Source organism: Callorhinchus milii, unplaced genomic scaffold (genome assembly GCF_018977255.1).
Source record: "Callorhinchus milii isolate IMCB2004 unplaced genomic scaffold, IMCB_Cmil_1.0 Scaffold9, whole genome shotgun sequence".
Taxonomy (NCBI): Eukaryota; Metazoa; Chordata; class Chondrichthyes; order Chimaeriformes; family Callorhinchidae; genus Callorhinchus; species Callorhinchus milii.
This window is the reverse complement of record NW_024704750.1, coordinates 6,336,866-6,360,521: the sequence shown is the minus strand read 5'-3', so window position 1 is coordinate 6,360,521 and position 23,656 is coordinate 6,336,866. Positions and strand designations below refer to the sequence as shown.

At 38.2% G+C, this 23,656-nt stretch overlaps 1 protein-coding gene across 1 annotated transcript in view; it reads right to left on the bottom strand.

Moving 5' to 3' along the window:
* The window catches only part of kif26ab (kinesin family member 26Ab), a 98,702-nt gene that overhangs the window by 21,132 nt on the left and 53,914 nt on the right, over positions 1 to 23,656 (bottom strand). The window contains 1 exon segment of the mRNA XM_042338298.1: positions 7,336 to 7,519. Within this exon segment, the coding sequence (XP_042194232.1) occupies positions 7,336 to 7,519 (184 nt within the window).

The window sequence follows — 23,656 nt, the reverse complement described above, 5'->3', positions numbered from 1 at the left end:
ATGCGTGGATGTATAAGACAGGTTATAGTTATTGGGCTTTTTTCAGTTTGGGGATATGCATGCATGAGTTGTGCATATTAATGCAGGGTGCCTATCTTATAATAATAATAATCCTTACATTTGATATAGCGTCTTATCATGTCTTCGAGATGTCCCTAAACGCTTCACAGAACAGAATTTACTATATATTTTGTGGGCAAACGCGGCAGCCAATTATGCTCAGTTCATCCAGTGTGATACTGCATAATGGCTTCAAATAATAGAGAAGTTTGATCAAACCCTGTGAACCAGGGCATTGGAAGAGTCCAAAAAACTGCTGGCAACAATGGAAACAGTCGTGCATGTCTGAATTTGTAAATGAAGAATTGTTCTCAAATTCTAAGATTCAATTTTAATTTAGAAGATCCGTTAGATAGATGCATTCAGGTATTCAGATGAGGAAAGGTAAAACTATAGGAAATGTAAGTACATTGTAATAGTATTCTATAAAATGAAACGTATCCAGAGATATAGAAACAGAAAAATTGTTCAGGTTGTCATTTTTAAAAAAAAGTAATTTGCAAAGAAATATAATATTTATAGGAGTTATGTAACGCTAACATTCAGAAGACAAAATAACAGACAGGACTTATTAAAGCAAGCTAACCAATTTGCCTATCTCAGTCATTAATGGGAGCCCTGTGGCAAATATATACCGGACAATTATCTTGCAAAATTTGTAGCCATCTATGGGGATTTGATCAAGGCAGCCAAGATTCTCAGAAAACACAGAATGGTACATGTTATATGAAAATTCCCAATAAAAGTGAGAAAGGAGAGGAAAGTGTAGGTAGGACAGAAAGAAAATCCCAAGAAACGGAGTCATTTAGAAATGTAAGTTATACATTCTGTTTATCTGTATCAGGGGGAACAGTTGAAAATCACAGATGTAAAGTCTATTTTCAGATATTTGTGCTTTACAAACTACAGCTTCGAGTTGTGCTGGAGAATGAAATACTGAACAGCACTTTTCTATTTCTTACATGTAGTGTAAGAATAATACATTTAGGTGCAAAGTCAAACTTCCTCTGCTCTGCCCCAATTAATGAGTCTTAACTCTAAAACCCTAACCTCAGAAGGGTGCCATGTATATCGTCTCTTTCTCAGAGTGGGATTCCTAATTTAATAATGCTATACGTGCTGAATTATGATACTTGTGTGGACAACTACTAAAAGAAAGGCAAGTATGAAAAAAAATTACACTGCAAACTTTTAGACACCATCACAATAGAGTACCTTGACTCAGTGTGTATTGGTCTTATAACTGGGCAAGAATGTTGTGGGTTCAGTCCTTTCTGGGGCCTTTAGCTCATCCAGAACATTTTTGGCATCCCTTTCAGTGTTAAGAGGTCATTGAACTGATGAAGACACAGCCTTTCAGATAAAATGTTAATCTGACACCTCACTTGCTCCACTGATGGATGCTCAAGATCATTGTCAGCGTGGTGCCATGCTTCGTATGAGGCATTAAAATAAGGCTCTGTCTGCCTGTTGGGTGGACGTTAAAGATCTTATGGAATTACGTCAAAAAAAGAGCAGAACAGTGAGATTTTTTCCCAGTAGACCAACCAAAATTTCTCCCTGATCCAAACTGAAAATTCTGCACAGATTCATTGGAATGATGATGGCACAGATTAGTTGCTGAACTGACAAGCAAACATGGTATAGCACAGATATAGTTAATGTTTCTGCTACATTGTTTAATGTTTCCCTCCCCTGCACACTTCTCTCCCCTGTTGTTGATATGCTGGATTACAACCATTGGTCACCTTCTGATACTTGTTGTTAGTCAATTGACGGATTGTTTTCCAGGGCTAACAATCCGTCAAAAAAAAATTTGGTCACTCAATCCACGTCTGTTTGTTAGCTGCCATATTTTGGGCCACAAAATATAGTCAATTCACTTTACAGTACATCCTGTGAAGCCGTTTGAGATATCTGAACGATATGGTAAGGCACTATATCAAGTGCAAGGATTCTTCTTCTTATTATTATTATTATTATTATTGCTTGAACTTAAACAGTTAGTGAGCTATTTTCCCTTTGTGACCATATTTGCCATTTTTAGTCAATGCTGTGGCTTTATTGAGTGAGCCATTGGGAGAGCTGCTACTATCTTCATTTGATCAGACAACTCAAGTGTCAGAAGAACTCATCTTTGAAGCAATTATTGAGCCATTTTATTTCTACTTTTTTCACTCATGAAGCAGACCCAAGTCATATTTCCTTTCCCACGGAGAAAACTTGTACGTAATAAATCTCTGAACAGTAGAATTAATAATGATAAGTGAGTACCACATTCCTCACTTTCAACACTGCCTACATTATACATTATGTTCTATCCCAGAGACAGCTCTCTACTTTTGATATTGACATGAATACAAAAAGCCAGTCCTAGAAACCAGGCGAACCTTAAAATAAATGAAACAGTTGCTTTGAATGACAAAGTGCATTGGAAATGACAGATTCAAGGCTGTCTCTGCCCATAAAAGCTAAATGAAGTCAGAATAGTGTTTCATAGCAGTTTTCGTAATCTGCTTCAGTAACCTTGTAGTTTCCGTAACCTTGTAGTTATTTTTATTTAAAGAATTTAAAAAATTGAATCATTTTGTCATTCAATCCACGACTGTTTGTGGGACACTGCTGTGCGCAATTCGCTGCCGCATTTCACCCACAAAAAAATACAGTCAATTCACTTTATAGTATATTCTGTGAAGTGCTTTGAGACATCTCGAAGACATGATAAAGCATTATAGCAAATACAGGGTTATTCTTATTCATTATATAGTTATTACCAGCTATATGCATTTGGAGAATAACATAATCTAGTAGATGAAATAAATATTCCAATACAACTCTGCCTTAGCCAGTTAAACACATTTTAGTTACAATTCTTCAATTTAATCTTCTGATAGAATAAGTTATGGTATCATTTTAATGAGCAAGCCACCGCTGTCATTTCACATTACTACACAATTAACTTATGATGCCTTACATTAAGGGTAATTTCTGCTGTGGTTTCTTGGGTATTTTCAATATACTACAAACAGCTCAACACTGACTGTTGTAAACAGATAAGGGATTCAATCTTGGACAAACAGTGAAGTGCAAAATATTGAAATCAACTTTATTATGCCTCCCACATTCACCTTGATCACATCCATCCACCAATCTGAGAATAGATTCATAGAATTGTATTGCCCAGCACCCTTGGCTGTGTACATTCTGCAGTCACACGTATAATACGTTTATTACCAAGCTACTCTCAAATCTTCAAATTGGGATTTTTAATCGAAGGACATATTGTATTTAATTAACCTTAAGTAATACTGCCATGAATCACAATTAAATAATCCAAGATTATTGGTCTGGAGTGAAAATCACATTATATAGGTCTCAGTTTGGAGACAATTTTCTTGTAGACTTAATTTGGGACTGACAGATGAGATGCATCTGACTTGGATTAATTTAGTCTTCAAGATCGTTCTCATGTTCACACACATATACCGTCTGTAGATATGGCAGAACAGTCAAGGCTGGATGCCAATTTATTTTTGTAATAATTATGACAAATATTTGCATTTTAATGACACAAAAAGAGTGTCCATAGAATATTTTTTGCAATTCATTAAGAGAACTTTAGTTTCAGATTCTGAGTTGAAAATAAAATAATAACAATGTTTGCATTTGATACAGACCCTCTCACACCAGGAGTACATCACAAAGAGCTTCACGGGATGGTTAGGCAGTACTGCAAAGTGTAGTGACTGTGCATTTTGTAGGCAAATTTACTTCAAATCCTTTGATCGGTTTAAATGTTCAGCTCATACTAAAGCCAAATAGCTATTTCATCAGCATGTGGCAACATAGATACAATTTGGATGAAGTCAGCAACCTCTGACATCATCCGCCTGGCATCTCTCAAATATTCTGAGTTTGCAGTTTAACCAACAGGACTCTGGGCATCTGTCCGCAGTTATCAACATCAAAGCTGCCTCTCTGTAACGTGGTGTAAACAGAACTGCTGTGTTGCTTATCTTAGCAGTAACACTGAGTAAGTCAAGTCAAACCTATTCCGAGAACAGTACCAGTGAACATGGAGCTTCAGTCAAGTAACCAAATGAAGTTGCACCATAAAAGGACCCACATCCTCTCACTTTACAACTTTTGTTTCCATTTTGCACCATTTTCAAGACAGAAGATGCAAGATGTTGCCTTCTTAAAGGGAGTTTAAATTATTCATTGCTTTTGCATGCATTAATCATCTTTTCTGCTCTCGGAAACACACAAATGTCTGACATCAACCAGATCATAAAAAAACATACACTGCATCTTCTATCTTACTCCTAAAACAGTTTGTATGTGTCACATTTACAAGTTTAATAGCTGCAGAATCCTTGTATCTTTGTAGTTACCTGACAAAAAACTGGCAGAAGGATTCTCAGTGCACTCAAGAAAGAGAAAAAGGCATCAGACTTTCGTGGCATCAACCCTTTTAAGCACATTTTGTGTCAAGACGGGATAGTTTAATTGCTTTTCTCTTTTTTTTGCCGCACGTCTCACGAAAGAGGTCTCTGTCAGGAAAACTGACAGAAGCTTTATAATTGTGGAGCACTTACTTGTTGTTCAAAGAAATGTTGGGGAGCACTACTGCCAGACATTTGTTGAGTGTAGTTCAAAAACAAATGTTCAAAATAATATGTTTTGAGGGTATGTGGAGGGGTTTGGGGTGGGTGGGGGAAGAACTAAAGCTTCCATGTACACAATTAAAATGTTCCAAGAAATACATATAAAGATCTATCTCCACAGAGCTACAGAACCTACATCTGCAACAAATGCCTGATCAAAAACTACGATATAAACCACATTCATATCAGGAATGAAGGAAGCAGTTCTATTAAGTGCTGAAATGAAAATTCTTTTTTTCATGTCTCATGTCCTGATTGTGAATTTATTAACATATGCTTAAGCATATATCGCATCAGGTAATAGATAGATCTGCACTGTGAAGCTGTGCATGATAAGATGAAATGACAATTCATCCACAGTGACTGAGGATTCATTGTCCTCCCTCTATGCAGTGTGCGCGAGGAAGATTGAACGATCAGCCATACTCTGAATTGGTTGGAAGTTTTATCATGCATTAACCATGCAAGGGAAAATCGCTCTTGTTCTTTTGCTTGTGAATCCTGTACATAAAATGCTATTGCTGGAACTTTGTAGAGAGGCACATTTTCAGGCCAGGCTTCCTGGAAGGCCATTTGGCTGACAGCAGAAACACATGTAGCTTTGCCAGGTTTTTGATTTCCTGCCCTCGATAACAAGTTTTTAAATATTGATGTATATATCAGTTATTTTATCAAGATCATTTTTTTAAAAAAAAGGTAAATGATAATGATGAATGTTTTTTTGGTACAGCTGTGAAATGAATATATGTATAAATATGTAAAAATGTGATTTGTTGTTGTTGTCAAAAATAAATGTGACAGGTACAGAGTATCATTTACCTACAAGTACACACACAGTCACTACATTTGTCAGCAGATCTTATTTATAAAGCGCTACAAATCATTTTGACTTTAAAACGGTCAGATATCAAATGCAAATCCTTACATTATTATTATTATAAAGAAAAACACACATTTTCAATGCAGCCCTGACATGTTTCATACAAGAAATGACCCACAGCCAAACAGTAATAGTCCCAACATACACCTGCACTCGACTTAATTAACCCATGACATTAACCGTACATTCATTAGTTTCAGAGTAAAATCTAATTTCAAATAGTATATGTAGAGTGATTAACCCTGAGTACTTGCTAAAAAACCTTATCTTATCCTCAGTCATTCATAGGAGCAATTTGATAACTAGACAAAGTGTAGAGTTGAACTAATTTCCAGTGATTTATAGAACATAGTACCAGAATGCAATATGACCTAAGATTGTGTGTTTTAGCCTGACAGTAGTGACACTCTCGCCACTGAGTCAGAATGTTGTGGTTTTAAGTCCTATGTCCTGCCTAAAAACTTTCCTCCTCGACCGTGCTTATAGCCACCTCCAACCCCCAACCCCCACTGGCTCAGAGTCATAAGGAACTATATCAAATGCAAGGATTAATATTATTGTAGAATTTTTTCAGTTTTCAAACCCTGTATGCACCCCATCCTCCTGGTTCAAAGCACACGACAGAAATGCGGGCAATTTGCACAGGGGTACAATTCTTTGGGTACCAGCCAACATATAGTCCCTGAACCCAAATGGCCACCGTTGGCAAGCTGTTCAGATATGGGAGCATGACAGCCGAGGCTGATATCGTCCTCACCCAACATCCAGACGTAGTAGCATGCAAGAGGACTCTTAAGTGGCCATGATCTGAATTAATGGGCTTTGTTCTGTTGATACGCTTTCAGTAAATCTGATTCACCACTGCACCAGACAGATCCTAAACTAAATTACGCTGCTCCATAACTTAATTTAAGTGGTGTTTCACAGTACAGTTACGTAGACCATTTCGCAAAATGTATTACCAAGAAACTGTAAATGATTATGATTGATGATTCCATGCACAAACATTACCGTTACTATTTTATCAATATTAGTGTAATAAAAAGCAATCATTCTAAATAATGGTTTACCGACAAGAAAAATGTATGACTGCAACTACGAGAAACACGCTTCTTCATCTAAACACTATCCTATAAAACCAAACCCGACATAATAGCTGATGCCAAATCTCAATGAAAATGGTTTTCAATTCACCCCCCACCCCACCATAATTGATGTATCATCCTACTATAGTACAGTGCCCTTCTTCAACAAGACAATTTTACATTAAAACTCAGTTAATCCACTAAAGATGTAACTAGAGAATACACTTCTTCACCAGTTAAAATGCTCACCTTCTGCCCAGATAATAATAGTCAATCCACGACTATTCGTGAGACATTGCAGTACGCAAATTGTCTGCTGCGTTTCGCCCACAAAATATATAGTCAATTCACTTTACAGTATATTCTGTGAAGCGCTTTGAGAATTGATAAGGCGCTATATTAAATGCAAGGATTATTATTATTATGCCATGACATTGCTGGAGTACAGTGCAAAGCTGTCAGCCATAGTCACCTGGCATCTACTTTTACTCTGTATGTAAGACTCACAACACGTCACACTTACGTTTGACAGAAGCACAGGATTCAAAAATCAGATTGGTATTATTCTTTAAACTGTGTTATTGGATATATCTATGTGTGCAGGTTTAAGTTGAAGACAAGTGACAGTCTGTTGCTTTCATACCTTTCCAATGCCTGGGTTGTCCTTGACTTTAGACACGGCCCTCAAAAGGCATGGTGGTGCTGGGGGAGGTGATACTTGCAGAATGCCACTGAAATCTGTTGTGTAAGACGAGAACTCGTGTGAATGCTGGAGACCCGGATGGTGCTTCTTTCGCTTCGAAGATAGATTCAGCTTCTGTGCTGCTCTGTAAGGATGGAAGAGGTAAAAACAGCAGTGTTACTAAGAGGCAAATGTAATTTGGTCCCGGAAAACAGATGTTTAATGTCATTGTCGCCTGTTTAACAAATCAACTCACTTGATTCTAATCAAATTCTTTAAGAATGTTTTGTCAGGAGACTAATATAGGCAGATTCAGGCAGAAATATGGCCAATACGATATTCACTTAATTTCTCCCTAGCAGAGCTTCAATTAGGCTATAACTTGCTGAACAGCTTCAGCAGCTGAGTCCGTCCAGGGCAGCTGAAATCTGATTGACATCATAAAAGCTCAAATCAGTCTCCTGTCACTATTAGGCCAGATGGGCTATTTTATTGGAAACATTTTGCATACAGTACATTATGATCTAACAAGTTATTAGCATTTCAGAGGATTCACATTCCTATGGTAGGTGATGAAATGTACAGCAATGGTCACTTTTGTAGTTTCCCACTAACTACTATATCAGTTGTATTTCTGCATTACTCGAGAGGTGAAAAACAGCAGGCAGGCAGACCCAGTACCCCATAAATAATTCTGTACCACAGTGGCTCGTTAAAGCAGCAAACCTCAATGAAACAAAACATTAAAGCACTAACGCTTGATCTTGTATAAAAAATTAATTTTGGCAATTCATCAGCGGTCATGTGTTCACTCTTTACAGTAATTGACAATATAGAAAAAAATTCTAAAGAAAAGGAAAAATCACCACCTTTCCTGCTGACCATTTATTCACGCACAAGTAGATTTACAAAATCTAATGGGTGGGGGGTGAAAAAAACTACATGAATCATTGGACATTCCTCCTCTGAAATGTGGCGAACACTTTTGTTTTGCGAAACACAGCATCAACAAGCAAGTAGTTAAGTCTTGGGTAGGAATGACAACTCCAGCCTCTAGAGGTTCTAATCCAAATACAGACAAAAATACACAAGAGCTGATGAAATAATTATTACTTCAATAAAGTCTAGTGTAGGATTTCCCTAGGGAGAGGCTGTGTAAGGAAGCAGGAGCTGAAGGCTGCATTTGCACATCTACTGTTCATTCAAGCAGATGAAGCTTAACTGCTGGTGCTGGAAGTTCTAACAAGCAATCTTCATGCAGCATAAACAGAACACCAAGAAAAATGAAACTCTTTCTGAATATAATTCTGCATAGCTGTCAAGTAGAAGGAAGTTTGATATCAAAAGACACATTAGATTCATGGATTGATTATCTCTGTGGCTTGAATTTATTCAAAGAAAAATATTACCTGCAAAAAAATTATGATTTATTATCTGGTACTGATACTTACACATGTTGAGATAAGTCCTCCATTGGAAGTATTTGCTGGATAGGCTATTTATTTATTTGTATATTGGAGAAAAGAAGACACTGACACAATGCAAAAAAAGGTTAGGGCCATTTGAAGTGGGTCTGGATGTAACAAGAGCAGTTAAATGCACACTAAGGTTTCTGAGCCAGCATTATTCGAGCATGACTGCATTTGAATGATTTTCACCTCTGTCACCAGAAAAGCAACAACAATTCTAAATGACAATGTTACAGTAGAGATCAATATTACAATTGCAAACCCGCAAAGCAAAATACACAAGCACAAAATGTTTCACGCACTCATTACAGACGGTAAACGTCATATTTTACAAACTCAAATAATTCCCATTTTATTTAATATTTATACCTTCACAATTCTGAAAGAGTGATCTACTAAATATGATTGATAACCAGTATAATGAAGGTGTCTGGAGTCAACTGTTGTAAATCAATACAGGAAAAGATGCTTGAATTTACTTACAGTTCCCTCCAATCCATCATCTAGTTAGGGTTTATAACCAGCACATGAAGCCAATAAACCACAACTTTCCCATCCATTTTGCTTTGACACTCCATTATCCAGGATGTGTAGGGACACACTGGTCCAGCGGCAATCATTGAAGTTTCCACATGATTACACGGTGACTTTTGACAAACCGCTGAGCTCAACAAAGACACTGCAGTGGTGCTGAACACAAGTCATCACAATACACGAATAGCATAAACATGAAAAGCAGCTGGAATATCATATTGCATATTTTCTCCATCTTCCCAAGTTTTGTTTGTGAAGAACTCCTTAACTTTATCTTTAGCTGTTGATCATTTTGACTCAACTTCAAATCTCCCTCTCCCTCTGGCTGATTCCCATGTCTCCAAAAGTTGCATTGACTCAGCTGTCTTTAGTGGATGAGCAGACCAGCTTGTCTCCAGCACCTTTTGTAAATGCTCACCGGAAAGCTAAACACTAATCCACCTAATCTATGCTTACTCAAGAAACAAAAGCTCGGGTGTGATTTGCCCTGCGCATCTCTTGTCCAAGGCTCCTCCTTGTCAATATCTTCAATGAGCAGCCTTCAGTTAATCATGATGCAAATTAAAATTTCTCCATTGCTTTGACAGCTAACTGGCAGCTGTCCTTGATTCTTCCAGCCCCCCACCCTCCTATTCTCCAGTGCCAGCTGAGGTATCAATACATTCACACTATGTCACTGTCACCTCTTCCATTCCTTCCACCCTCCACTTGCATCAGGAAGATTATCATGAATTCTTTATTAGCCAGAAAAGAAAATTCTTGTTCCTTCTGCCCTCAAACTGTGCTGTAACATGATTCTGCCTCTTTCATACTGCTTTATGCAAATCCTTAGAGACCTCTATTCAACCATTCTAAAATCATTGCTTCCTTACTTTCCAGTCCTAAATAAACACTGCTGACTGCCAAAGCTGCACGGAATTCTTTGTGCGAAATGAGAAAGAATCTGAATAATGAACCCTTGCCCTCAAAGAGAAAATTCTACATTATTAAAAGCGTTCATTTGTTTCTCGTTGTAAAGATCAATTTTAGGCAGCCTGAAGTTAAAAAAAAAGAATTGCATGCCCTTCTAAATAGAATTGCCACTTAGCAACATGTGTGCAGGAAATAGCTATTGTATATCTTTCCTATCGTGCTCTTGGCTTACGCATGTTTCTAAAGCAGCACCAAGACAAATTTCTCATTGTTTCTCAAACAGCCACAGAGATCAATTGAAGAACCGCAGGCATTGTGTAGCTTTAGTCAACTGCTGCATTTTATTTGGTGACTGTGGTTCTCATGCCATGGTTAACAGATTCGATACCATAAGTCTGGGCTCAGTGTATCAGATGCATAGTCACAGACCAAGTTGAACTGTGCGGGTTATAATGTGTGTTCTCAATACAGCAGCAATACCTGATGGTTTTTGTTTATTTCATTTCTTTGTTCAGAAGAAACTGGAGCAGGGTAGTTCTGGATGGTGGGAGTGGCCCAAAGAGTGTCTGTGAGTTCAGGAGTACAATCGGGATGACTTACCATCAGGTTATACTGGCATTGGTCCAAATCAGTAGCTGCATGAAACTACCCCTGAGATTAGTCTGTTTTATACCAATTTGGAGTGCATAATCATTCCAATATATTTCATTTCAGAAGCTGGTTGATTCTCGGTCCAATGCATCCATTAAAATTCAGCACAACCATAAAAGGTGAGCAAAAACACTCATTACATGCACAGTCACAGGAGCGCACACACCATTGCAGACCCAAGAAACACATAATTTACCATTACAATTAAGTTCTTTATTAATTACAGTATTTGTCGATTTTTCGTTCAATATCAATCTTCAGCCTTTGTGATGAAGAAACTGAAATTAATTCTTCCATGGGGGAATGTGGCCAACACAAAATCTAAGCAGCAGCACCTATAGAAGAGCAACCGCTATCCATTGCAATCAAGCGACACTTTGTGAAAGAATCACCTATTAAATTGATAATCCTTGCATTTGATATATCACGTTGTCAAAACATCTCAAAGTGCTTCACAAGATTAATGTAGAGCATCCTAGGCAAAAGTTCTGATATGCATTTTTTTAAATTGTTACATGCACATTTTAATCTGTAAAATTTATATTTTCGTTTGATTTTCTTCTTGGAACAGTGGGAAAATTAATGGTGGGAGCATCAAAGAATGGTTAGATATGTAATGCGGTAGTCAATTTATGTGCAGCAATGTCCCACAAGCAGCCTTGAAGTGGATAACCAATTTTATCTGGGGGATGGTTGACAAGGACACCAAGAGAAATTCTATTCTCCTTCGAAATGTGCAACGGAATTTTTTACGTCCACCTAACCAGCTCGGTTTATCATCTCATCCAAAGAACGGGTGGCATTTGAGGTAGAATATTCATAAAATGAATTACTAATCTATTTAATATTTTAACATCTTCACATTGTTTATTAATAGAGGTTGTGGATTACATTACACCAGCTGGCGAGTTTTTATAATTTCTCCAAAAACTCATCCCACCGATTTGTGCGAAATTAAGGGAGGTGAGCACTAAAAAATAATTCTTTTTTAAATTAAATGACAAATATATTTCTGTTTCAAGAAGGGGTTGGGGAGGGGTGGGGAGTCAAACAAAACCAGTGCTGAAATCCCCAACCTGCGACTGAGGTACTGTATACATAATTCACTGTGTTTACACTGCAGGGCGGTTACAGCAGCCCCAGCAACTAGAGAGACAATAGATGTCACAGTTTTTCAAAGACGTTGCTGTAGTTTAGTTGAACCTTCCCTGGGATCGACTGTATTCTCACTTTGTCTCTGACATTCAGGCATCCAAAGGCAGTGAAAGCAACTTCCTAAGCTGCACCTCAAATAGAGGTAACCTCTCTGCCAAAGCTGGATGTGCCATCAACAGACAGCATTTATCAACCAACAGTCTTTTTCTTTGCTACCTGAAATAAGGCTGAATTCTCGAGCCAGTACATTTATACAGGTGGATTCAACAAGTATATACTGAATACTCCAGTTTCTACTGAACCTTTTAGCATAGTTATACATAAACAAATAGGCTTAGAAGCAATTTGGTCCTGTAATTGTGCAGTACAGTGCTGCTCTTAATATCAAAGGACCACACGACAGCCAGTGTGCAGCCATCATAACCCAGCCAGCACAACAGAGGTCTAGTAATAGTCAAATCCTCCTCACTTACTAAAGGAATATCTTCCAGGTAATCTATAACGAAATGTTAGAATTCCAACAGCTGCCTGCTGTTTGGGATTAATACAGATCATAAAAGAGAATATGTATTTCTTTGCAATCATAGCCATGTTTACTGGTAATATGATACCATTGCATTACAGCATTAGCTATAATACCAATAATAAACAAACACTTTCTTCTTATATTCTGACACTGTCAGTTTTACTGGGAAGATAGTACCTTCTCTACAGCTGACGAAATGACTGATTGCTATTATATCAGGATTTATCGTCCTGGCCAGTTCCTTCACAAAGACAAGACAATTGCAGTTTTCTAAAGCTACTGATCTCCATTGTCAGTTTGAGAAGAAATGTCATCCTTACAATTTCATATGGAGTTCATTTTCTTTTATTCCTGGGAACTGGAGATCATCATTCACAGTTAATTGAAGAAGAATTGCAGCTCAGCTGAACGTACACTAATCTGAATTGGCTGACAAATCTTTCCTTTCAAAGTTGGTAACCTGATTAATACAGCTCACAGGAGAGGATATAACTCAGAACAACAAATCTCTGATTAAAAAGATGTTGTAAACTGTTGTGATTCTTTTCAAGCAATTACTAACATCTACAACACCAAAACTATTGAAGATGTTAAAAACTAAAATCCAAGGAGCTTTGATGGGCCCATTGATACATTGCCCACCCAGTATGGACTTGACTCGTACAGATCAGGAGTTTAGCTGATCTCAGCTCAGGTGACAGTAGCCTATCGTCCACAAAACATACAGTCGCTCCACTTTACAGTGTATCCTGTGAAGCACTTTGGGACGTCTCCCGACATGAAACACGTTATAGTAAATGTAAGGATTATTATTATTACTATTGGCCTCACTATCCTGAGTGAGGGAAAGGGAAATTCAGCCACTGTCCCCACTACTTATTACAATCCAGGGATTACTGCTAGTAACTGTGGGTGTGTGGATATCAGGTGAGGACATGCTAGATAGACTAATATGCCTCTCAACAGTTACACAGCCTGCCAAAGTGACTTGTGACTTAATCAAGGTACTTTTTGGAGGCATGTATCTGTGGAGCAGCCTCTAAAATGAGTCAATCCCTTCCAGTGATTAGAGAATGCAGGAAGAAAAATAGTCAAATAAAAACAGTATGGTTTTTAACCCTATCACTTGTTTTTTGCACTAAGGCAGGCCCTGTTTCCCTTGTTTTTTTTTGCCTTTTCTTAATATTTTCTGCCGAAAATCTATCAAACTGGCTGAAGGCCAGATTCGTTGGCAATCCTCGAAGGAGAAAAAGAGTTATCCTTTTAAGTCCACAAACAAGAACCCTAGCATTTGTGCTAAGTTTGTTACATTTCTTTTAAGGCTTATGCTTTCCCCCTTATTACAATGACATCTGCACCGTGCAACTTTCTTTTCTTCTGATTCCCGGATAATGCCACTGTGTTTCACTTAATCCGTTTTATGCTTAATAGGAGCTGTCTTTTAAGATGCTCTTGAGAGTTCTTCCTTCACAGCATACCACATGGCAGTAGATCCTTATATATGACACATCTAGCAATACTCAAAGATCAAGTGTCAAGGGAGGGTCCCTAACCTGCTCCTCCAGGCAATGAACAACTTCACAATTTAGTGTTCCTGCACAATGTGCATTGAGGACTGGAGCAGTAAAGAGAAGGAGATAGATGAGATGATTTTTTTTAGCACCACTGCTTGTGGTTCCAACTACCAAAGGAAGAATGGACCACAGGGGTACAATAATATATTGATTGCTGTTTTCTCATTAACATTGCATCTGTCAAAAAGAAAAGGAATAAAATATTACACAAACGCCCATTCTTCTTGCAATGCAATATGATGCCGCCTGCTCTTTTTAAAGTAGATTAAAAAATTTGCCTGCATGATATCAATTTAAATAAAACATGTATTTTAACCACAGGTCTCTACATCATTTCTATCTAACGACTAAATCATCAAAAGACGGCAGGCATAATGATATAGATTGAAATGCAAATTTCCAAATAACGTTTTGATTTGAAGGAACGCAATTTTCAACCTTTTAGAACCATTGTTTCTTACAATCACTGAGCTTCACTGACACAGCTCTGTTAATCTACTGAAAATTCATAGATTTAGCATTTAATCAGCCTTCTGGTCAGGACATTCGCATCATTAGTTATTTCCGTTAACTCGAATATAAATGCTCTTTCTCCCCCCCAAAAAACTCTCCGTCAAACCCAAATTCAAAGTAGATTTATTCAATGGTAGTTCATACTCCTTGCACTTGTATTTCGAAGGAAATGCTGGGAATAGCTACTGTGAATGTTATTGTATCTCAAGTTCCACTTATTGTTTCCTTAATTACCTATCAATAAAGACAACAAATAAACGGATGTCTTAACAATACACCCAGCAGCAACGTCCTCCCCCACCCTTCTGTTCAAAACAGGCCCACCACACAGTGTTTTTAGCAGTGTAACAGAACTCTAGTCTGCAATAACACACTTGGAGCAGGAGAGAAAAATATACAATTCTAGGAGCCAAACAGCAGAACTTGGGGGAATTGGACTATTTGGATATTGTTCATGTTATAATGTGACAAGACATGTGTATATCAGCCAAACAATATACCAACTAGTGACATTGAGCCACCTGCGATTCAAACTTCAAAGTGCTTTGAATTATGGAGCTTGAATCACAAGGAGCATATTTTTATCCTTTTGTTAAGCCCTGGCTCATGCACCTCTTTTGAATATTTTCTGAGAGTGAAATTCTTTCCACCCTGCTTCTATCTTGGTCTCCCCTCCTTATGGCGGGGAAAACTTAGGTGCAAAGTAAGTAAACTGTTCCCCTTTTCCCAGTACTGTTCTGAAATGAGGGACGCACTAGGGTATGACTTGGAAGTGGGAATAATAGTTCTGAAGACTTACTGCTTTGCCTACTGGCAACAGTTATCTCCATATTTAGTTAGCAGAGAAAACTACCTCAGAGGCAGAGAAAACTTGTAGATTTACTGACTTAATTGGCTTGCTGCACCAATTAAGTGCTTTTATTGCTGCTTTGAACAGTGTATGTTCAGGAGCTGCTTGTAGAACAGAGAAGGCATTTGCAGATGAAATACTTATACCAGGAGAACTCACATTTTCCTCCTCTTGATATTCATGCATAAAGTTTACTCTCAGTAGCAAAATCACTCCTATAGTTTTTAAAACAAAAACCCTACTTCCTCTACGAATAACAGCTTTCCTTCTTTGATCTTCTCACAGCAGTTTGTGGAGTGTTCCCCCCAATCTATGCAATCTCGGAATATTATCTTATAAGGTAAACTGAAAAGAGCTTGACCAATGCAGGATCCTTCTCATCATTTTCCTGTATATTTTTTTACATTTTGTTCATCTCAGCTAAAAGAATAAACGAAGAGCAGAGATGTGCACGACACAAAATGATCCTTTGATTTGTACGGTCAATCATTGCAACAGGCATTGCAAAATAAATGCAATCAGTCTAAGCTGAGATATATCAGCGGGATAAGTAGCTGCTGACATTGATATCCAAAGGTGGCCACGGCTGTCCCAGGGTATGGATGACGCTGATATGCGAGGGCCTTTGTGTGTTGTTATATTTGTAATATACGTTTTGGCATTGTTACCCCCCATATCGTCCGTCCCCCCGTCCCCCTTTTTTTCCGTGAACATCCTGAGCCTTTCTGGGGAATCAGTCTGCCATTGCTTGGTTTCCTTATTAGGAAATCCCATGGGAAAAAATCCCATTAGAAATAGTTGCATATTAGACCCCACTGTGTGAATCCCTTGTTTAATATTCAATTAATATTGCAACTCTAGTTACAAGAGTAGCACACACGACTGACGCTACAATTAGTATGCATTTGGGGAAAAACTGCTGAACTATACTTCAAATAAAGACAAGTAAATGCTGAAGTATGATCAAAATCTTTCTCATTGCAAAATCGTTGATCAAATACTACAGTCTTCCCTTTCATCACAGCATGAATAAAATATAGATATAGATATAAAACATACCAGTAAAGATCCCTGTAGTACCAAAGGAAAACAGATGTGCTGGGTTCTGCTTGTCAGAAAACATTTGTTTTAATGCAACTAATAGAACCTGAAACACAACTCGCACAGAATTTCAAGCTAAATTTAGTAAAAGGTAAATAGGTACGGCACATCAGAACTCAATTTTTCACTCCTTGATGTGGAGTTGTAATGTAGAAGATTTGTTGTGCAGGAGTGCCTAGGACATAAACGATTAGAGAGAGTCACAATGTCAGAGATCAAAGATAAACTGTCGCCATAAAAAGTTCTCCTGTACACTGCAGACACAATGATAATTGGTTAGTAACCAATAAAATTGCACTTAGGACAAGCTTAGTAAAAGCTAATTATTTTAGAATATACTTAGAATCTTTTTCCCCTTAAATTTGGTGTAGTCCCTTTTGTGCTGGAGGAAGTCTGCATTGGTGGCCGTGCTTTCAGCCACTCCGCCACGAAGCACTCTTCCTCTATCCCTCTGCCATGCCACTTCCTTCCCCATCTTCAAATCGCACCTGAAGACCTTGCTCTTTGACCGTGACTACGATCACCTTCCCCGCTCTTCCCAGCTCAGAGTTGTCCTCCACCACTGTCAAGCGCTCTGGGACGCTATCTTGCGTAAGGGACGCTATGTAAATCCAAATTGTTGCTGTTATTACGTAATCTGTGTAATGTGCAGGAATAATTTGGAATAATTGTGGGTTTGGCCCACAAAAATACACATTTGCCCAATTTTACAGTATATGCTGCTTAGCGCTTTGAGATGTCCTCACAAAGTGAAAGGCACTATTTCAAATGCAAGGATTATTATTATTACTAACCAGGCAATGATGGAGGGCATAGAGGTAACAATAAACCTAAATATAGCAAACACACACTTTAGTCTAAAGTTACCACAGCATTACACCCACCTAGCTACTGTATTTGCAAAATCACAACTGTTCAAAACACAAACTCTTTACACCTTCTTAATACATATTTGTAAATTTCTTTCACGGTGATATTCTCATTCCTATCATGGCAATCCCTACCTCAAGGGCTTTTCGTCTGCTCTTACATGTGTGGTTCGCAATGCAATTATCATGCAGCAACTATTACCAGTTTTAGCAAATTGTAATGGGATGCAGGTTTCTACAGTTCAGAGCACATGGTAAATCAAGCAGAAGTAAATTAATTTGACCTCTCTCCCTTGGTAAGAGCAGGCTAGCTTTCTCATTTTAACGTAACCTGCCAGAAATATTGTTCTACAATGCGCCTGCATGATTAAACCCCATTTCAATTGCAGCTAATTGTATCGGGCAGGCATTAAACTTTCCTTTCAAATTACTCAATCAAAAAAAAAAGGGAATAATTTATAAGAAACCGAAGTAACGTGTTGACCATAAATTACCCGATGCCTCACAAGATCAGGGCTCCTCTAAAGGTGTTTAAAACAAATCTGTGTTAATGTGTATATAAGTGACAATAGGTAGACGATAAGACGCAGAAAAAGCTATCAAAAGCATTTGAAACAGAGGGTCAAAGTTGACAGAATTATTAAACCCATACATCACAGCAAAGACGTCAAGATGGAAACAGAGAGAATAATAATTTAAATAAAAGTACAAAATTGCATACCCTGGACTGTTGTACAGTATCGGAAGGATTTAGATAGATTGAGTATTTCCCTCTCTCAAAGCCACTCTCGAAAGATGCCATGGCTTAGTGCCAGAGAATAGTGTGTGGCTCAGTGGGAACTGGCTGACAACATGCTCTGAGGCCTATACCAACAGTCTTTGTAATCAGCTGCTGGTAGAGCCCTGGGTAACTTCACTGGCTACTTTACCTTTGATGTATTGTAAAGAGTCTACACAGTTATCAGATGAATTGAATTCAGACTTTTTAAAAAAAAAGTCTCTTTAAAATAGTTTCTGCTCAGTACTTTACGAATCGAAGTATTAGCAATTCCCATTTGTTTTATGCCAGTGCTACGATTTCCTAAGAAGTAAAGATATTAAAGTTTAAAGTCCTGCTGGTTTGCTTACACCAGATCCTGGCACAATTCTGATAAATATTCTGCTGGTAAAGATGTGCTTTCTGTACAGATTACAAAAGCAATGCCCCCTACAGTTAACAGTGAATAGTTTGTGCATCAGCAGAAGATCTTGCTTTTGGCCTTATTAACATCATACTTTGTTTCACAAGACAGCAAGTGTGAGAGATCGAGTGGTGAAGTGTAGGGCTCAAGAAGCCCAGCAGTCACTTCTGGTTTTATTATTCTGTTTCTTGCTTCTGGTCAATCAATCACACCTGCTCTGGGTGGGGAATTAATCCCATGTCTGAGTGACTTTCTGTCATTCAAAGCATTCATAAGATGAATAAACTTCCTTCCTTTATGTCTTTAGGAAGTATTCTGACTGTCAAGAATGTGAGCTATTAGTTGCTGACCCTTTCTAACCATCCAACCCACTGGCACTTCCATTAGTGTGAGTTCAATATGACCATCTATTCCATTATCACTTCACATTTATCTTATTTAAATATAAATCAATTGTGTCATTCGGCTATCAAAGTCGACAAGCCTGCATCTTGTTTAGTGTATTTCCCTGCAGTAATGTTAAACACAAATTTTTAGATAGAAAATGGACTGATAGGCAACATTAGTTTTGCAAGTTCTGTTTCTTGCTTCCAATCACCCCTTATACCCGTCTAAAAGAGACATTGCATTTGCAAACAAGCCACAACCATTCTTAATGTTATTTACTGTCAAGTGCAAAGCTTACTTTCTATACATTGCCGCTGGAGCACTGGGAAATATTGTTCTCAGGTCATCCTTTTTCTGATACATGTGTTTCTATGGTTACTTTCCAAGGTCATATCTCAGCAGGTTGAAGCTTAAGACACACACAGACGCAAATTTGCTCCTCAGATATTCAATAGTGCTCACGATAAATAGCTTTTGGGGAACTTTGAGCATAAAAGTGCTACGTAAAACTAAGTAGCATGTACAAATACGTTCTTCGAGATAGATGAATGGTTAGTCCTCAATAGCCAATAGTTTACTCCAGTTGACAAAAAGATCTTAATCTAATACGACAACATATGTACAAGGCCTCCTACTCTTCAATGTTATTAAGATTGGGGCATCAACCCCACAGCTTCTCATGAAAGGTCAAATGTGAAACATAATCGTAGCTTTTGCCTTCAGATGCCAAACAAGCCGAGTGTATTTGAAGCATTTTTTTGGTAACTTCAACATTTAAATCTAGGGTTACATCCAGCAATCAGCAATGGGAGCTGATTAAACAAATTTCCCCCACACTATCCAGTTTACAAATGCTCGTAAAGGTCCTATCAGAATGTCAAACAGTGAATAGCCCCCAAAATTGGGCAGGCCTTTCTCTACATTCTCTGGCACTAAATTATAGTGAAACTGATTGTGCTTAGCTGAAGCATCAATGAAGCATCTAATAATAATAATCCTTGCATTTTTTTGATATAGTGCCTTATCACGTCTTTGAGACATCTCAAAGCGTTTCACAGAAAGTGAATTGACTTTATATTTTGTGGGCAATATAATAATGTATAATGCATACTGTAATCAAGCAAACATTATTTATGCCATTGTAGATACTCACACAAGAGCACGGGGGATGAAGAGAGGAAGAACTCTGAATTTACAATCTGCAACCAGTTAAGCAACAACAAACTGGACCACTCCAATGGCCTATTGAACAGTATTGGATGAAGCGTAGCACTACACCACACAGATCGGGAGGTCAAAGATTGGATTCGTAAGATGTGCTGCATTTGTTGATCTTTGCGTCTCAGCTGGGGCAAGCAGGTAAGGTGCTACAAATGGACTTGGACTCTGGGCTAAGGAGAGGTGAAAAAAAATCAGCAAAAGGTCCCTCCCTCTCCTGATTGCTATCCAGTGACCCTTGCCCAAACGTGCATCAGTGAATGTGAAGAAATAACAGGATTGGGCTCGGCTGTGATGTCTTAGATAGCGAGCAACACATGACAACACATGATAGCAAGCAAAATGACAACTTGCCATGGGGGATGCTGGCATTTGTGAAACACCGGCTTCAGCAGGCGAAAAGGGAGCAAAAACAAATGCATACTATATATATATAAGACAGAAATCTTTCAAATAATAAATCAAGATTATGCCAAGATCACCTGATCCCAATCTCAATACAAAAATGGAGCAAAACGTTAGGTAGTTATGAAAAGAGTAAATTGTTTTGCTTGTCTAGCAATCTCCAACTAGGGCACACCCAATCATTAGAATTAAAACAAATTGATGCCTTTAGCACAGTTTATAGTTACTAATTGAACAGTGAAATGCACTGAAGATCACAACATTAGTCATTTTGCAGCACTACTGCTACTGATATGCATTTTTCTGCCATTTCATTAGGAACATACTGCCTCAATACACTAATCATATGCTCAGTCACAGAACAATCAGTGCACTGAGCATCAGCAAGCTGTGCCTCCAGAGCTAACGCTGATAAGGTGTCTGTTCTTTTGAGTAACCTCAATTATATAGAAGGCATTTCATGGTCGATCCTAATGACCAAATGCTTATCACTAGCCCATCAGGTGTCAGTGCTGCCATATGGTTTAGGATTGTGTCGGCCACATTCCCTGTCGCTGCTACTGTCTAGAGAAGCAATAGGCTCATCAACAAGCAATTCATCTCTACACATTAACTGAACTAAAAGAAGATACTTTATATTTAAAGAAAACACACGATTGCACTGGACGATAATGATAAGCTAGCACAGAGCATTTGACTAAAAGAACATTTAATGCTCTTTGGAAACTATTCACGATTTGCACTCGCCCTCATTTAAACAACGCTTCCCTCTCATATTCTTTTGTTCATCCCTTATGTTCGGCAGCTCATGGCAGCAACATCTATATTGCTTTGTACCCTAAAGGGAATCTTCCTCTCTCTGGTGAATGTTTCATCAAGTAACTGAAAATTGCAGCATGGCTGATGTGCGGCTCATTTTAGTGAATTCAACTCAACTAACAAAATGCATGTTGTCTGGCATCTGGGCTCAAGTGCTTTAAAAAAGGAACATGGAATGTTTTTGAAAATTCTTTTCAGCATTTTGAGTTTTACGGTACAATTCCCGCACACCTCTGAGTATCCAATCTCACTTGCACTTCTGTGGGGAGCTGTTCAACAGGTGATGGATGGGGAAAATCCAATGGGAGGTCGTTGGAAACTGCCATTCCATTGCACTCGGCTGCCCATCAGTCTCTGGGGGCTCAGACGGGATGGGCCCAGGATGAAGAGGAAGGGATGAAAAAAAGGAAGGTAATATACTCAATGGTGAAGCTGCAAAGATGCATAAAATATGCATAGAATTCAGGCTCGATGGCAACATTAAGCACAGATTTAAGAAAAAGTGGGTCATGATAGGCCAGCGGAAAGACTGCTTAATCTCTGAACGTTATATGCTTCACTTGAAATGAGACACCTCAGGAAAAATATAGCAGTTAAAATCTACATACAATATTTTTCATATCCCATTAATCCTGCACATAAGACTTTCCTGGGAACACATTTCTTACTTTGTTTCTCAGTGAATGGTGTCTGGTATAACTGCGTCATGTTCAATTCACATGCTAGTAAGGGTTCTCAACAAGGATACATTTTTAAAAGAAGTTTTGATTTGTATTCCAACAAAATATATATAATATCTGAGTTGACAGACTCCTGTGGCCTTGTGACCTTACAGTGTTAATAGCAATCTCCGCTGGCACTGTCAACCAAAAGCAAAGTGATATTTCTCCACAGGATTCCACTTTGCTTTATGTCAGAGCCCTACTTTATTTGCTGTGCTACAACAGGCGACACAATAGGATTTTATGCCCCAGTCTCTAGAATAGCAATCTTTTCATTACTTGTTAAAATGGGATATTCTAATGTATAATAACAAATAATGTTACAATCGCTATTTTTAGCAATCAGCGCATGATAAGGTTACGATATGGAAGCCAATGTAATAGCGTATCGCCTCACTGCTGTGTCCTGATGTCTGGTCTCAATGTGCTACCTGCTTCAAAAAGCCGAGATTCTTGACCATGTTTCCATTTGTATCTAAGAAGGGCGGTTTTCCTTGGTGATTTTTAAGCCTTATAGATGAATTGTATTAAAATCGGGCCTGGAGAAAAATTCCTCTGGATATGATTTTGATCATGAGAAGGCCTAGATTCAACAGTGCTGAAAATGCCACTGACTGAGCTCTATGACTTGTTTGAAATAATATAGTGATTTAAGAGCAAGCAGTACATAATATGCACTAATAGCTGCTCTAATGGCTGATGACGCACCAACTGGGATATACAGACCAGAGCAAAACATTACAAGGAAGAATATGTTCTCTAAGCAAATGTAAAAGTGTACAAATTGCAAGTGTAATCACTGCAGCACAAGCTTTTACTCAACTTGGAATCCATATCTCCGTCGTTAGACGTTGGCTCAGATATGCACATTGTTTTGCCTGACCCATTTGGCAAAGAGGAACACTTTCCATGTTGACTTGTAACAATAGCCTATAGTCAATGTAACATTTTATTTCAGTTCAGTGGACAGATTACTTATTCAATAGATCACAAATATTTGTCAATTACATTCTTTGTGCATTTACCCCCATTACGTATTGTTGACTGGGCCCAAACTCAATACATGTTTGGCTGAAGCAAAAATGGAAAATTCTGTAAATCTGCAAAAAAAAAACACAGAATGGCCCTGCATGTCAATCAGCATTTAAAGGAGAGGTTAAACGAGAGGTTAATGTATCTGGCATGTCCTTTCTCTTGATGAAGAATCAACTCAAAATGTTAACCTAATTTTATCGTTCAGATTCTGATTAACCTGCTGTGCACTTCCAGCATTTTCTTAACATGGTTTGAGTTTTGTTGCAACACGAGGGCAAAGGAAGAAGCTTAAAGCTTCCAGAAGTCCACAATACAGCTTACCCTACTCTTGCCCACCCTCTGTTCTCCAACAGTACCATTT